The following is a 12,857-nucleotide window of genomic DNA, read 5'->3' as shown; positions in this document are numbered from 1 at the left end:
TTTTCACATTGTTCGATCCGATCTCAGTTACGATACGACTACAATGAAGCAAAAAGCGTATTTTTATGTATCTTTTTATATATTTAATTATTGTTTATAGTTCAAAAGAAAGCATTAATGCAAAATTTTATGCCTTAGGGGGACATTTTCTAGCGGCTGTTTTTCTCCAAAGGTCATCCGATATTGGATCGGACGAGGTGAAAACGCTCTTAGGATAGTTAGATAGGTACTGACGGTGTGGTGGAGGGCGTCGGCGAGCGCGTGGTGCAGCGCGCTGACGCGCTCGGGCTCACTGAGGCCGTCACGCGCGGGGTTGAGCAGCAGCGCGCCTGTGTACAGCGCCAGCTCCTCCTCCGTGAGGTGCACCGCGGACACGTCGCGCACGTAGCGCAGCGCTCCCGTTGAGAACGCCACCTGACATTTATATATAGGTATATATACTCATATTTATACTAGTGGCTTTGTGAGCTGCAGTGCTCTGAACTAAACTGAATCAATATTTTTTTATTGATATTGCTCACAAAACATTTCTAGAATCTATTGAGAAATTGCGACCTGTAGACTGTAGAGGTCAACAGCCGGAAAGACCATATACGAAAGTAATTTTCACTTTCAACTAAAACTAATTAGTGAGTCCGTATAACTGAACTGAAGCCGCATCGCACTTCCAGCTGAGTTAAATATAGTTTTTCTCAAAAGAAAACTTGTGGTGCGAGGAAATTTTATAGAAACTCTTTAATTTTCTTTTTCGCCCGTTCCTTAATTTTATGAAAAATTAAGTATTCTTCTAGACAAGTAAAATATCTCGGTATCGCTACTTGACGTTAGATGTCGACTACAAAATAACTCGCGTTTTGGTAAGAAAACGAATGTATGGAGTAACCACTCTTTCTTTACTTAAGTATATTTCTCTATGATTGTAACTTACGAATACAAGGAAAGTAACATACGTGTGTATTAAATACATGACTAATTGTAAACTTACATAGTATTTATTAAGCGTACGAGTACTTTCAATTAATAATTTAGGTAAAAGTATCGTTATTTATGGGATGGGAAGTTATAGTATGGCACACTGCAACCGATTCATAAACAGTACGTAGTAAGAGACAAGTTAATTGTTATAGCGATATCTCGCTCGCACGGCAACGTGCGAATCGGATGCAGTGTACCTAGCCTCAAATATCAGAATGGAAATTGTCCAACAAATCCATTTATAAACAAATTTTAATTGCTTATCATAAAAAAAAAATGAATAGACGTACTTGAAATAAAATGCCCTAGTGCAGAAACGTATCACTTTCTGCACTAGAGCTATTATCCCTTATGTCTGTGCTAGGACTCGCCGTTAGCAAGTTGAGAACAACCGGAAATGATATGTCTGAGTGACTCTCCGGGACGACGGCATGCCCGACGAATATCGACCGTGCTGTAGGATATATTTCCGGTAGTTAACAACTGAAACACAATTATTTATATTTATTATATGCAGTATTATTTAATGAATGACGTACGTCATATAGTATATCCAGTTGGCTCTGAGTAATAGTAGTGCCGTCGTCGAACACGATACAATCTGGGGTCGACAACCGGGTCACCCTCGACAGCCACACCTCGAAGAACCCCAGCTGAAAACATCATACATGTTATTAGAGTCTATTATATGACTACGCGAGCACAAAACAGAATCGACCTACTGTTAAGTTAGGTGAGACCTTGTTAACAATTCGCAAATAATCGTACCTACGTATCTACGTTCGCAGAACCTCGCAATCGCAACGCTCAATATTCTATTTTTCAAACCATTCGTTACGCTCGTGGTTAAATTTTGGAAATTATCGCTTGCTCGGGTATCAATATTGAGTAGCACGGGTGGTTAAACATATAAACATCAACTCTGCCTCCCTTGTAAACCAAATAACTATTGTTAATGGTTACCTGTTGTTATTTGTCCAACAAGAGAGCAAAGTTTGAAATTTCTTCGAGTGATTATTTAATATTTTGAGTGCCGTGCAAGCGAAAGATTCTATAATATATATATAACTTTTTTTTCATGAATTAATAATCACGAATTCATACTCGTAGGGGTTTTGGGATGCTTTAGTTATATACTGAGTTTTGAAACGATGCGTTCTGACTTACTTCGGGGGTCTATTATAAACCGCTAATATACTTACCGTTGATTTACATTTGAACTTCTTTGCGATTGAATACCCGAATGTGATGACGTGAATGGGACATAGGGAAGAGAATCCAAGTATTTAGGCCCCGTACGTTGAAATTACATTTTTTTTATACCACGACGGTGGCAAGCAAGCATACGGCCCGCCTGATGGTAAGCAGTCACCGTAGCCTATGGACGCCTGCAACTCCAGAGGTGTTACATGCGCGTTGCCGACCCTTTAAAAATCTGTACACTCCTTTTTTTGAAGAACGTCATACTGTAGACCCTCGGGAAAACCTCGGCAGGTAGCTCATTCCACAACCGGAGCGTGCGCGGGAGGAAGTTCCTCTTAAACCGCACAGTGCGTGACCATTTAGGTTCTAGGGTGTGAGGATGAACACCCTGCCGACGGCGGGCGGTGCGGTGATAGAAAGTAGCCGTGGGCATCATGTCAAACAATTCTTCAGAGCACAGCCCATTGTACAAGCGGTAGAACACACATAAGGAGGCAAAGTCTCTCCTTAGACTTAAAGGTTCAATACCGCTTGTGAGTTTGACATTCCAATATAAAGGTCACTTGAATGTCAAAATGCGATTTTGCTCCCTGTTTTTAAGCCGCAATGTAGGGTACAATGTTTGAGCTGCTGAGGTGAATAATTCTTTTTGCCATCATGTATACATTTTCCTTACAATGGAACTAAGTTGAAAAGTACTCGACCCGCTTTTCCTTAGGCACTTTTTTCATGAACATTTTGAGCCCACGTGTGAAGGTATTGAGGGTGATTAAACATACCATACTTACCTAAGCTTTAGATCAGTAGCTGACTGGGCTCCGACCTACCTACCAAAAACTGCTAACTTCCGGACCCCTCTCTTGGCCATCTTAAATAGGGGGCATGAAATACATATTATTTAGCACCGGCTGTTAAACCGATCGGTCGACATGTCGTCTTATGTTCCAATGCCCATTCAAATTTCGCTCGCGACCCACCAATGGGTCTTGACCCATAGTTTGGGAAATTCTGCTTTAGATAATAAAGAGAGAAATTCGATTTAATTACTGTCATATAGAAGAGGTCTGAACTACTTTGAGGGTGTTTATAAGGAAAGGCGCATGGCGATTTACATAATTGAAATTTATTATCTCAAATTTATTAGGTACGATGCGTTCCTATAAAAAACAAAGTCCCTATAAAATTCCAGGGTTGCAGCTTTTTTTACGTTTATTTACGTTAATAAATTGACCTGATTTGACTAAAGAGGTGTGATATCGTCAGGTTACAAGCAAAACTCACAAAGTACCACCACAAGTTCATAGCCATAATGAACCATATTACTACTAAAATAAGGTTGATTTTTGTTTATTTTTTTTTTTTAGTAATTAGTGAGTTATGCTTGTCATCTGACGTTATAACAAAAAGGATTCCATTTTTTATACAACATATGCAAAATAAGTCAACAGCTGATTGGAAGTAGGTATTTACCTTGATGAGGATGAGCTGGTCGTCTTGCGGCAGCGTGTGGAAGCCCGGCAGGCGCTTGGCGAACTCGACGACCTGCTGCACGGCGGGCGTCATGCGCAGCGCCACGTGCTGCCACAGAGCGGCGCGCGCATCCGTCGCGCGGTCTGTCGTTGACGACGCCGCCTCCTCGCCGCCACTACCTGCCCATACACATATTCCGACCATCACGCATCATTTAACTGTCAACACCAACAGTTTCCAAACTTTTTGACCAGAGGGCTAATTTGCACGTAAAATGAAAACGTGGATTTATGGCTATTGTGCTCAGTCTTCCGCTTCTCTTCCGCGGGACCTGGCCCGCAGGCCTTACATTGGAGACCTTTGCTAAATCACGATGTATGCCGTGATATAGGCGAAACACCAAGTTTTCAGTAGATTACTTAGTTTCAAAATTCAGTAATTGTTACTTTAGTTTTTGTCATTAAATAATCATTATATCAGACATTAAATATCTTGGTCGGGTACTGTGGCACAATAACTACATTTATTTATTTCGGAGACATTGAATTTACCGTTTATTGTTGGTCCAGCATAAGTAGGTATCTTAAACGTGTAATGCTCTTATTTGTACTAGTTCTAATTATTTATAAGTGCAAAAAGTATTAAAAATGCAACATTAACTAAAGCACAAGTATTTTTTTAAAGCTTTTATTGTTTTTATTTTAAGCATAGCAACATTTAGCCAAGTGCACTAAATAAACGTTTACGCCTTTGAGTCTTAAACACACAAAATAACCAAAAATGTCTTCTCGGTCTTCTAATATTATATTCGTAGAGTTGAGTTTTTGGTTATTATGCACGTAAGTATATCATGATATATCTATTAAGAAATTTAACGCCCCTTAACCCTTTGTATTCCGTGTCCCTTATTATATTGGAATATCAAATCAAGGTTAGGCATTCCTTTAATACAGATTTTTTACAAGATATATGAAAGTTAAGGCGGGTATTCATTTATTTTGTTTCCTTCTAGTATGGGGAACAGAAAGTATCTACAAGGTATGATCTAAATCTCAATATCCTAAATAGTTCGATTGTATTCGATAGATTCATAAATATTATGAATACAAATAGGCCTACTGGTTTTGCATAACAATGGAGTTTGGAAAAATGTTTTCGGTAGTAGGTAGCACCCTAGTAGTAGGCAGAGGCACTTGCCTTCGTTGTCGGAGTCGTCGACGTGTAGCAGGATGGCCCTTGGCGTGAGCGAGCGGCGAAGTTCCTCGGTGTAGGAGTTGTTGGTGCGGTGGGCTGCCGTCACCATTTTGGCCAGCTCCTTGGCCACGCCATGCCGCAGGCTGTCACCGTCCATCTCCTCAAGGCCAGCGATGGGAACGACCCCCGACGCGGACAGATTTCTGCTCAGGTCGGGCATGCTATCGGTGCTTACCACTTCCCTGGGCCTTTTCGGTACTCTGCCGTACCTCACAGCTGGGGAGTGAGCTCTCATTAGATACAAAAAAGCCAATAGACCAACACAAAATAATTATTCGAGTTGGTTTCAACTATTTTTATATTGTGGGTATCAATCGCGCATAAAACAAATATGTACTTAAAATGTATTTAAAAATAAGTTCAGAGCTAATAATAGACTTTTCTACTGGTTTAATCGAGTTGAAAGCGTTAATAGTCGGCTCGATTGTAAATATTAAATAAGATGTATCACGGCCAACTATTAAACACACAGCCGTTAAACGTAGTTACATATAAGTTAATTTGAGACACTAACGATTCGTGTCGATGCGACTGATAAACTGCATGATGCAGTTGTATTTGAGCTCTTCTTTTCAATTGGTAAATAGGTGCGTGAATAGGCCGAAGCTCAATAATTCAAATCAGAAGGGATAGAAGATACGGTACATGTGAAAGCGAACACGGGATGCATTTTATTGGCAACATGCCGTAGATACCTATTGCATAATCGAGCCATGATGTGGAGGTATTATAAGATTCATGAAATGGCGTTATTACCATTGGGTAAAGGCGTACGGCGTGCGGTTCTAAGATGTCGTTAATTTGATTAGATTGGTTATATTTAAAATCAATAATATCTAGTTAATATTTCATTTTATATTTCCGTGTTTTATAAGGTCGATATAAATCTTATCGGCTTGGAATGGTGGAGTAGAAAAATATTATCTGATATTTATTAAGTAGCCCGACTATACCTACTGCAGTAAAACAAAGTTACTTCACAGTATACGTTTAATTTTAAACATTTATGCAAAAAAATATAACACTTGTCGTTTGACGAACCTTTTACCCTTTATATTTTTGACAGATATTTTTACTGAGAAATCTATGGATAAAACACGGAACACAATTTAAACATTATCCTAAACAATATTAAGATGATCCCTGCTCTCCGCATAAAGGCTATTGAAATATAGAAATAAAAAAGCGGCCAAGTGCGAGTCGGACTCGCCCATGAAGGGTTCCGTACCATTTATGACGTATTAAAAAAACTACTTACTAGATCTGGTTCCAACCAATTTTCGGTGGAAGTTTGCATGGTAATGTATATCAAAAAGGTCGGTTGAAAATTGGCTGAGGGAAAAAAATGTTTAATGGGGCGAATGAAATGGAGTGATGGTTGTAAATAAGGTGTATGAAGGAAACCTAGCTTTCACGTCGAAAAATGTAAGCTCGACTATTGAAGCAGTTTTAGAATTTAGAAAAATAAATAATTTAAGGAAAATGCGGGTTGCAGATATCTACAGGAACTTAACAAAAGTAAAAAAAGGAGCGTAAAAAACACAATAAATGGTTAACAATTTGGAGAAGGCAAATCAGAATTTAAAAAAAAATTAGAATGTCAGTTATTATACCTATCCCATTTTCATTTACAAACCCTGTTTTACTCACAGCCTATTCTAAACTATATCTAGTTCACTGACCAGCAATCTGAGATTGATCATATTTTTAAGAAAAACAACCAATTAATGATTTTTCTTAAGAAACCTGAAAGTCTAGGTCACGCCGATTTCACGCCGCCGCCGCCGCCGATATTTTGGAAAACGCCGCCGCCGATCATTTTTTTATCGGCGACCACGTCTAATCCGAAACTACTTGACCAATTAAGTTGAAATTTGGTACAGTCAGCATCAATAGTAGCGGATGAAACAACGCGCCAAAAGTATCTGACATCCGAGGTAACTTTTCCAAATATAGATACATTTCTAAAATTCACATTCAATAGCACATCTTTTACAGTCTTAGTTGTTCTATACATAATGGGACTGTTACATAATGGTAGTTACTTATGAAGCGTTATTTGATCCGTTACTTTTGATGCTGACTGTACACATATGTCAGTCTGTGACCCTTTTAACCCAAATGTTTTGCGCTAAAGCAACGCATATGATTACCATAATAAAGTCTTCTTCGCACACAGTAGCCGTCAAGAGGAATCGTAGAAAATAATTGAAAAATACCATATTTTAATTATTTACAGCTTATTAGTTCTCATGTGTTTTGTTGTTGTTGTAATTTAATAAGCTATCAAATGAGGTGTCTTGCTAAATATTTCCATGGACTAATGCGACAGTAAACACCGCGCATATTAAGGCTTATTTTAGCTCCGAATGGCGCAAACTGACCGCCATCCACCTCTGATAACGGTACATTCAATTCCAAGTATGTAATGGTTTCTTTTCTAAACATTGATATAAAATCTATGAATCTAACTATTATATATACAGAGGATTACTATAACTAGCTAATATCTAAATAAAATAGGTCCTTGAGGCATTGTACCAAGGATGCTGGCGGCATTTCCTCGTTGTATCGCAATACTGATACGTTGTGCGAGGAAGCCGCCAGCTCTTCGGTCACCAGTTAATTTAAACTATCATAGATGTAAAGGCATTTTCTGTTACATCAGGTTTTTAATTCGTCCCCTTCGGATATTCAAAACGTAAACGTAACTAATAACCTTTTTTAATATCCAAAACATCGTTGGAACATCGCACACTAGTCATGAGAATCGGAGAGGTCGCCGCTAAGTTTAGAATTTGCCAATATTGCTGTCTGGCATAGTTCGTAATAGTGACCCTTCCTTTGCAGTCCATGGTTCTAGAGGTCCGAATCCGATTTATTTGTGTAATCGGTGTTTAATGCAGGTATAGGTACATATAATTATTTATATTAAGTATTCAATATTTCGTTTTTTATGAGCCCACAACAAATCCATATTGAGGTCACGGTGTGACCTAGTTGATTTTGTGTAAGAATTTTCTACTAACTTCTAATTTTTGTGATGATGTTGAACTTTACAAGTACCTACTTACATACGTCATATAATTAATCCAGATAACAATACAATAGTTTGGTGCCAACGAGCTTATCAATTAGAGTTGGATGGCTCATATGATTTGTCCTGGTATGTATAATGCATGTATCGGATGTGGCCAGAGTCAGAATTGCTGAAAAGTTTAATCTTCACACAGCAATGTCTCCAGATAAACACAACACAAAACATTCATGTAGAAATATTTAATTAATAAAAGAATATCTCCAATACTATTACCAATTGGAGTTAAATTTTATTTGTATAGATTGAATGTGGTATTTTTCGTTTTTCTTGTAGTACTTAAATATAATGTTGCTTGTCTTTAAGGAAACTTTAGACGAGTATCAAGATCTGGAAACAAAATTCGAATGCCTAATTAATGTCACATCATACCTAAAAGCTAGGCTTATGCGATGGTGTATCTATTTTAAATTAGTTCATTGCCTGTTGTATTTTGGGGCTTTCACCCGTAAAGTTTTATGATATACGAGTATGTGCTAAATTGTCAATATATCTGTTGATTGTGTTTTTTGTAGTGAGCTATGATTTTAAATTTAAATAGCAAATAATTAGCTCTTTTCGTGGAGATTTATATTAGTACTACGCTTCTAGTTGTTCGGCTTTTTTACCTATAAATGAACTTTTATTTTCATGTCTGTATTTTTTTGACCCACTATATCACAAGCCATAAAGAAAACGGTTATTTTATAATTCATGCAAAAACATGTGCTGGCTACTGGGATTGCGAATTTTTGTTCTGAAGCTGAGATGGTAACTATACCTCGCGCGTTCAGTGATGATCCCTATGAATAACGGTTGTTTTTTATATGAAACGGCTGTCATGTAAATGTTAATAGACATTTTTTTGGAAAAAAGCACAAGAATTTATTGCGAAATGTAAAATGTACGTAACAAAAATACGTCAAAACTTATTTCTCAAGTATTTTTTTAATGAAGCCTATCCGATTGCGACTTGGAGGAACTGCCGCAGGGATCATCATTCAACGCTTGAAGTATAGTTAGATTAGTTAGGCACATCGAGGGCGTAACATCGCTTAACATTGTGGGCGCTTACCGCTTTACAACTAGGTAATATTAGCTAATTTATTGCAAAAGGTCCACTACGTGGCCTATCTGTAACCCACACTACCGATAATTAAAAAACAACACCTATTGTAAATTATGGGCTAGATAGATATTTATTCCCTCATTCATAAAACTTAGCAAACTGTTAAATGTTGTCTTTTTCTAATAAACAGAAATGTTAAAATGACGGATAGGGACAAACGATTAACAACGGTGTGTTTGGCAAATGTTTATTAATAACGCTATTAGTTTGTATGAAGTCACTATTGACACCGCAGACCTACCCTTGGCCCGGCCAAGAATTTTAATGTTGTTGTTTCTGTGTAACGATTTTTAGGTTAAATTATTATACATATTAAGGTTAAATTAAGCGTGCGCAAAGCGCGTGAGACACATAGTTCTTGTGAGTAGCTTGCATTGTACTTACAGTCTCGGCTCATGCCGACGGCGAGGCACTTCTTGAAGCGGCAGTACTGGCAGCGGTTGCGGTTGAGCCGGATCACCAGGCACTTGCCGTCCCGCAGGCAGCGGTATTCTATTTGCTTTTGAATACTCCGTCTGAAGAAACCCTGCCCAAAAGTTAACATTTCATTTATTCATGTATTATAATTGTGACGGACCTACTTTCATAATACTGATACAACTTCAAATCAATACATATGGAGTACGGTTCAGTGATTATTTTTGGAGAGGAGTTTGATATAAATACATTGTTTGATATAGACAATTGTATGTACGATAACCCATTATTTTGGATTTTCGAAGTGATTATAGCCAAAAAATATTTACTTTACCATAAACTTCATAAAACCTCAATGGCTGTGCCTACAACCTATACAAATGTGTTATTAATATAGGTACCTACTAGCTGTTGCCCACGACTTCGTAGTTCGTACGCGCGGGTTTTTTATGTTGGTTGTTGTATAAGTACTCTACATACTACATATCTATATAATATATTATAGAAATGGCAGCCTCTAGGGCCTGTGCCAGAGTCAGTTAAAGGTAAATAATATTAATAAAATTAATTACCTACTTATACATTATTCATTATTAGTAGGAAAAAACGATGTACACCCACCAAGACGGCGACAGGAGTCCGCAGCAAAAGATAGCAGTAGAGTTGATTTCTTATTTGTTAATACTTATAGTCTGTCAAGTCATCTCCGTCGAATTCGCAACTCGTGTCGATTTAAAACACTCCCTTCGGTCGTGTTTTAATTTATCGCCACTCGTTTCGAATTTCCTATTTTTCGCACTTGTATCGTAATGTACTATACTTGTTTTCTAATAAATAAATAAATATTATGGGACATTATTACACAAATTGACTAAGTCCTACAGTAAACTCCATAAGGGCTTGTGTTGTGGGTACTTAGACTACGATATATATAATACATAAATATTTATATATCTATATATAAAAATACACGTGTCCTGACTGATGACTAATCAACGCAGGGCCGAAACTACAAATGTAGCACAATCGGATTAGGACTGACCTCGTAATCTCTAGGACAGTTTTGAAATTTGGTATGTATATAAATTAAGGGCCCCTTTTTCATGCCCACACCTTTTGACATTTGGGGATCTCGAGGAATCGTAGCCACCAGACATAAGATAAACGTAATTGATTTGTCAGAAATTGATATTAAACTTGGCATACTCTCTTATAGACGGTATAGACTAAGAGATACCGCCAGAAAATGGAACATGATAATGAGAGTATCGAAATTTGTCAGTAAGTTGCTATACTATCTTTATAACTGGAATAAATATAGTAAAGCAACTATATATTTTTAAGATTATTATATTTTTGAGATATTGTTAGGTTGTATTTATAAGTGTTCAAGAGATAAGAAGTGGTTTTGAAAAATTATACTCCTCAAGGGGGTTAACAAGGGAATGAATTGAACGTTTGTGTGGGGCTGAAGTATTAATAATTTTAAGTTAGGATTATTTTAAGCTGAAACTTCGTGAAAAGGTATTATATTAAAGTCATTTAAGAGTTTTTTGGAAATTCGTCAGGGGGTTAAAAAGGGAAAGAGAGTTTGTACGGAGATAAGTTTTATATTAAGTGAGGAACTTGAAACTTTGTAATAAATACATTGTCAAAAATACGAGAAATGTAATTTCACGTTTTTGAAAATTCATCCCCAAATAAGATTAAAAAGTCGTTTGCATCGGGAACGATTGGAGTACGGATTTGAAATTAGTAGGGTGTGAATATATTAGAAATTACGATAAATAATTGTAGTGCTTTTAAAAATTCAGCTCCCAATAGGGTTAAAAAGGGGTTTGTAAGTGTGCTTCGGAAAATACATAAATCCACGCGGACGAAGTCGTAGGCAACAGGTAGTGATTAAATACAGGTAAAATAGGATAGGCACATCGTTGCAATAAGATTGACTCATGCTAGATCGGGCCGGGGCCGGGCCGGAGCTTCCGGCGCTTCGTTTTCAATCGAAAGCACCACGTGATCACCGGTCAGCCGTCGCCCCGTGCCCCGACCTGGGATAGACCCCGCCTACCGCGAAAACTAAAATTCGCAAATTGAGGGGATCTTTCTCATTTACTCTCACTAAGACGTAATTAGATAGAGTGCTGAGAAAATTCCCCCAATTAACAAACTTCGATTTTCGCGGTTATAGCCCTGGTCTGGCGTATGTCATGCTTTATGCAGTTCCATTAATAGTTCCGTCTACCTTTGTCACCAGTTCTACCAAAAAACTAAAACTGGTATTTTATATAAGAATCTTAACTAATTGAGCTTTTCGATGAAATTATTTGCTATGTAAGTGAAGAGAAGGGCAGGGCTGAGCGAAAGCACAAAGACCTACCTTGCAGCCCTCGCAGGAGGTGACGCCGTAGTGGTAGCCCGACGCCTTGTCGCCGCACACTTTGCACGGCGCTGCCGCCTTCCCGCTGCCCGCGCTGGCGCTGTCGGCGGCGTACCTGCCGACTACATAATGTCGTTTTTCAAACACCACGTTACCTCCAAATGCTTATTTAAACCATAATCGCTCATAAACGCTTCGGTCGTGGCGATAGCTTTTTCAAAACATATACGATGACAATTTCTATGATAATTAACTACTTGTGCCAAATTATGAGTCGGGCGGGTTCGTATTACCGATAGAAGCTCAATTCGCGGTAATAGAATCACAGCCTGTCATTACGACGGTTATAGCAGATTCGTGCATTTTGGTTTAAATAATTATTTAATCAAATAAAATGAATATGAGTCTTAAAATTTACGACGCTGAAAGTTTAATAAACACTCTTAAATAAAAAAAGCGGCCAAGTGCGAGTCGGACTCGCCCATGAAGGGTTCCGTACATTTATGACGTATTAAAAAAAAACTACTTAATAGATCTCGTTCAAACCAATTTTCGGTGGAAGTTTGCATGGTAATGTATATCATATATTGTTTTTAGATTTTTCATTCTGTTATTTCAGAAGTTACAGGGGGGGGGGACACATTTTTTCACTTTGGAAGTGTCTCTCGCGCAAACTATTCAGTTTAGAAAAAAATGATATTAGAAACGTAAATATCATTTTTGAAGACCTATCCATAGATACCCCACACGTATGGGTTTGATGAAAAAAGATTTTTTGAGTTTCAGTTCTAAGTATGGGGAACCCCCAAAATTTATTGTTTTTTTTTTCTATTTTTGTGTAAAAATCCTAATGCGGTTCATAGAATACATCTACTTACCAAGTTTGAACAGTAAGCTCTTATAGTTTCGAAAAAAAGTGGCGGTGACTTAATCGGACAGACAGACGGACATGA

The 12,857-nt window shown here is 37.8% G+C and overlaps 1 protein-coding gene across 3 annotated transcripts in view; it reads right to left on the bottom strand.

The window, feature by feature from the left end:
• LOC133517970 (ecdysone-induced protein 78C-like) overlaps positions 1-12,857 on the bottom strand; it is a 56,749-nt gene that overhangs the window by 2,199 nt on the left and 41,693 nt on the right. For 2 of the 3 annotated variants that reach the window (XM_061851496.1, XM_061851488.1), the window contains 6 exons: positions 11,905-12,026; positions 9,492-9,633; positions 4,842-5,118; positions 3,649-3,823; positions 1,515-1,628; positions 235-414 (listed from right to left, as the gene is read on the bottom strand). In XM_061851496.1, coding sequence (XP_061707480.1) covers positions 235-414; positions 1,515-1,628; positions 3,649-3,823; positions 4,842-5,118; positions 9,492-9,633; positions 11,905-12,026 — 1,010 coding nt within the window. The remainder of the gene's footprint in view (positions 1-234; positions 415-1,514; positions 1,629-3,648; positions 3,824-4,841; positions 5,119-9,491; positions 9,634-11,904; positions 12,027-12,857) is intronic. The other variant, XM_061851506.1, reaches the window with a different exon arrangement.

The sequence above is a fragment of the Cydia pomonella genome, chromosome 1 (assembly GCF_033807575.1).
Source record: "Cydia pomonella isolate Wapato2018A chromosome 1, ilCydPomo1, whole genome shotgun sequence".
Classification (NCBI taxonomy): Eukaryota; Metazoa; Arthropoda; class Insecta; order Lepidoptera; family Tortricidae; genus Cydia; species Cydia pomonella.
The sequence above is the reverse complement of the archived record's forward strand: the minus strand, read 5'-3'. Positions and strand labels throughout refer to the sequence as shown.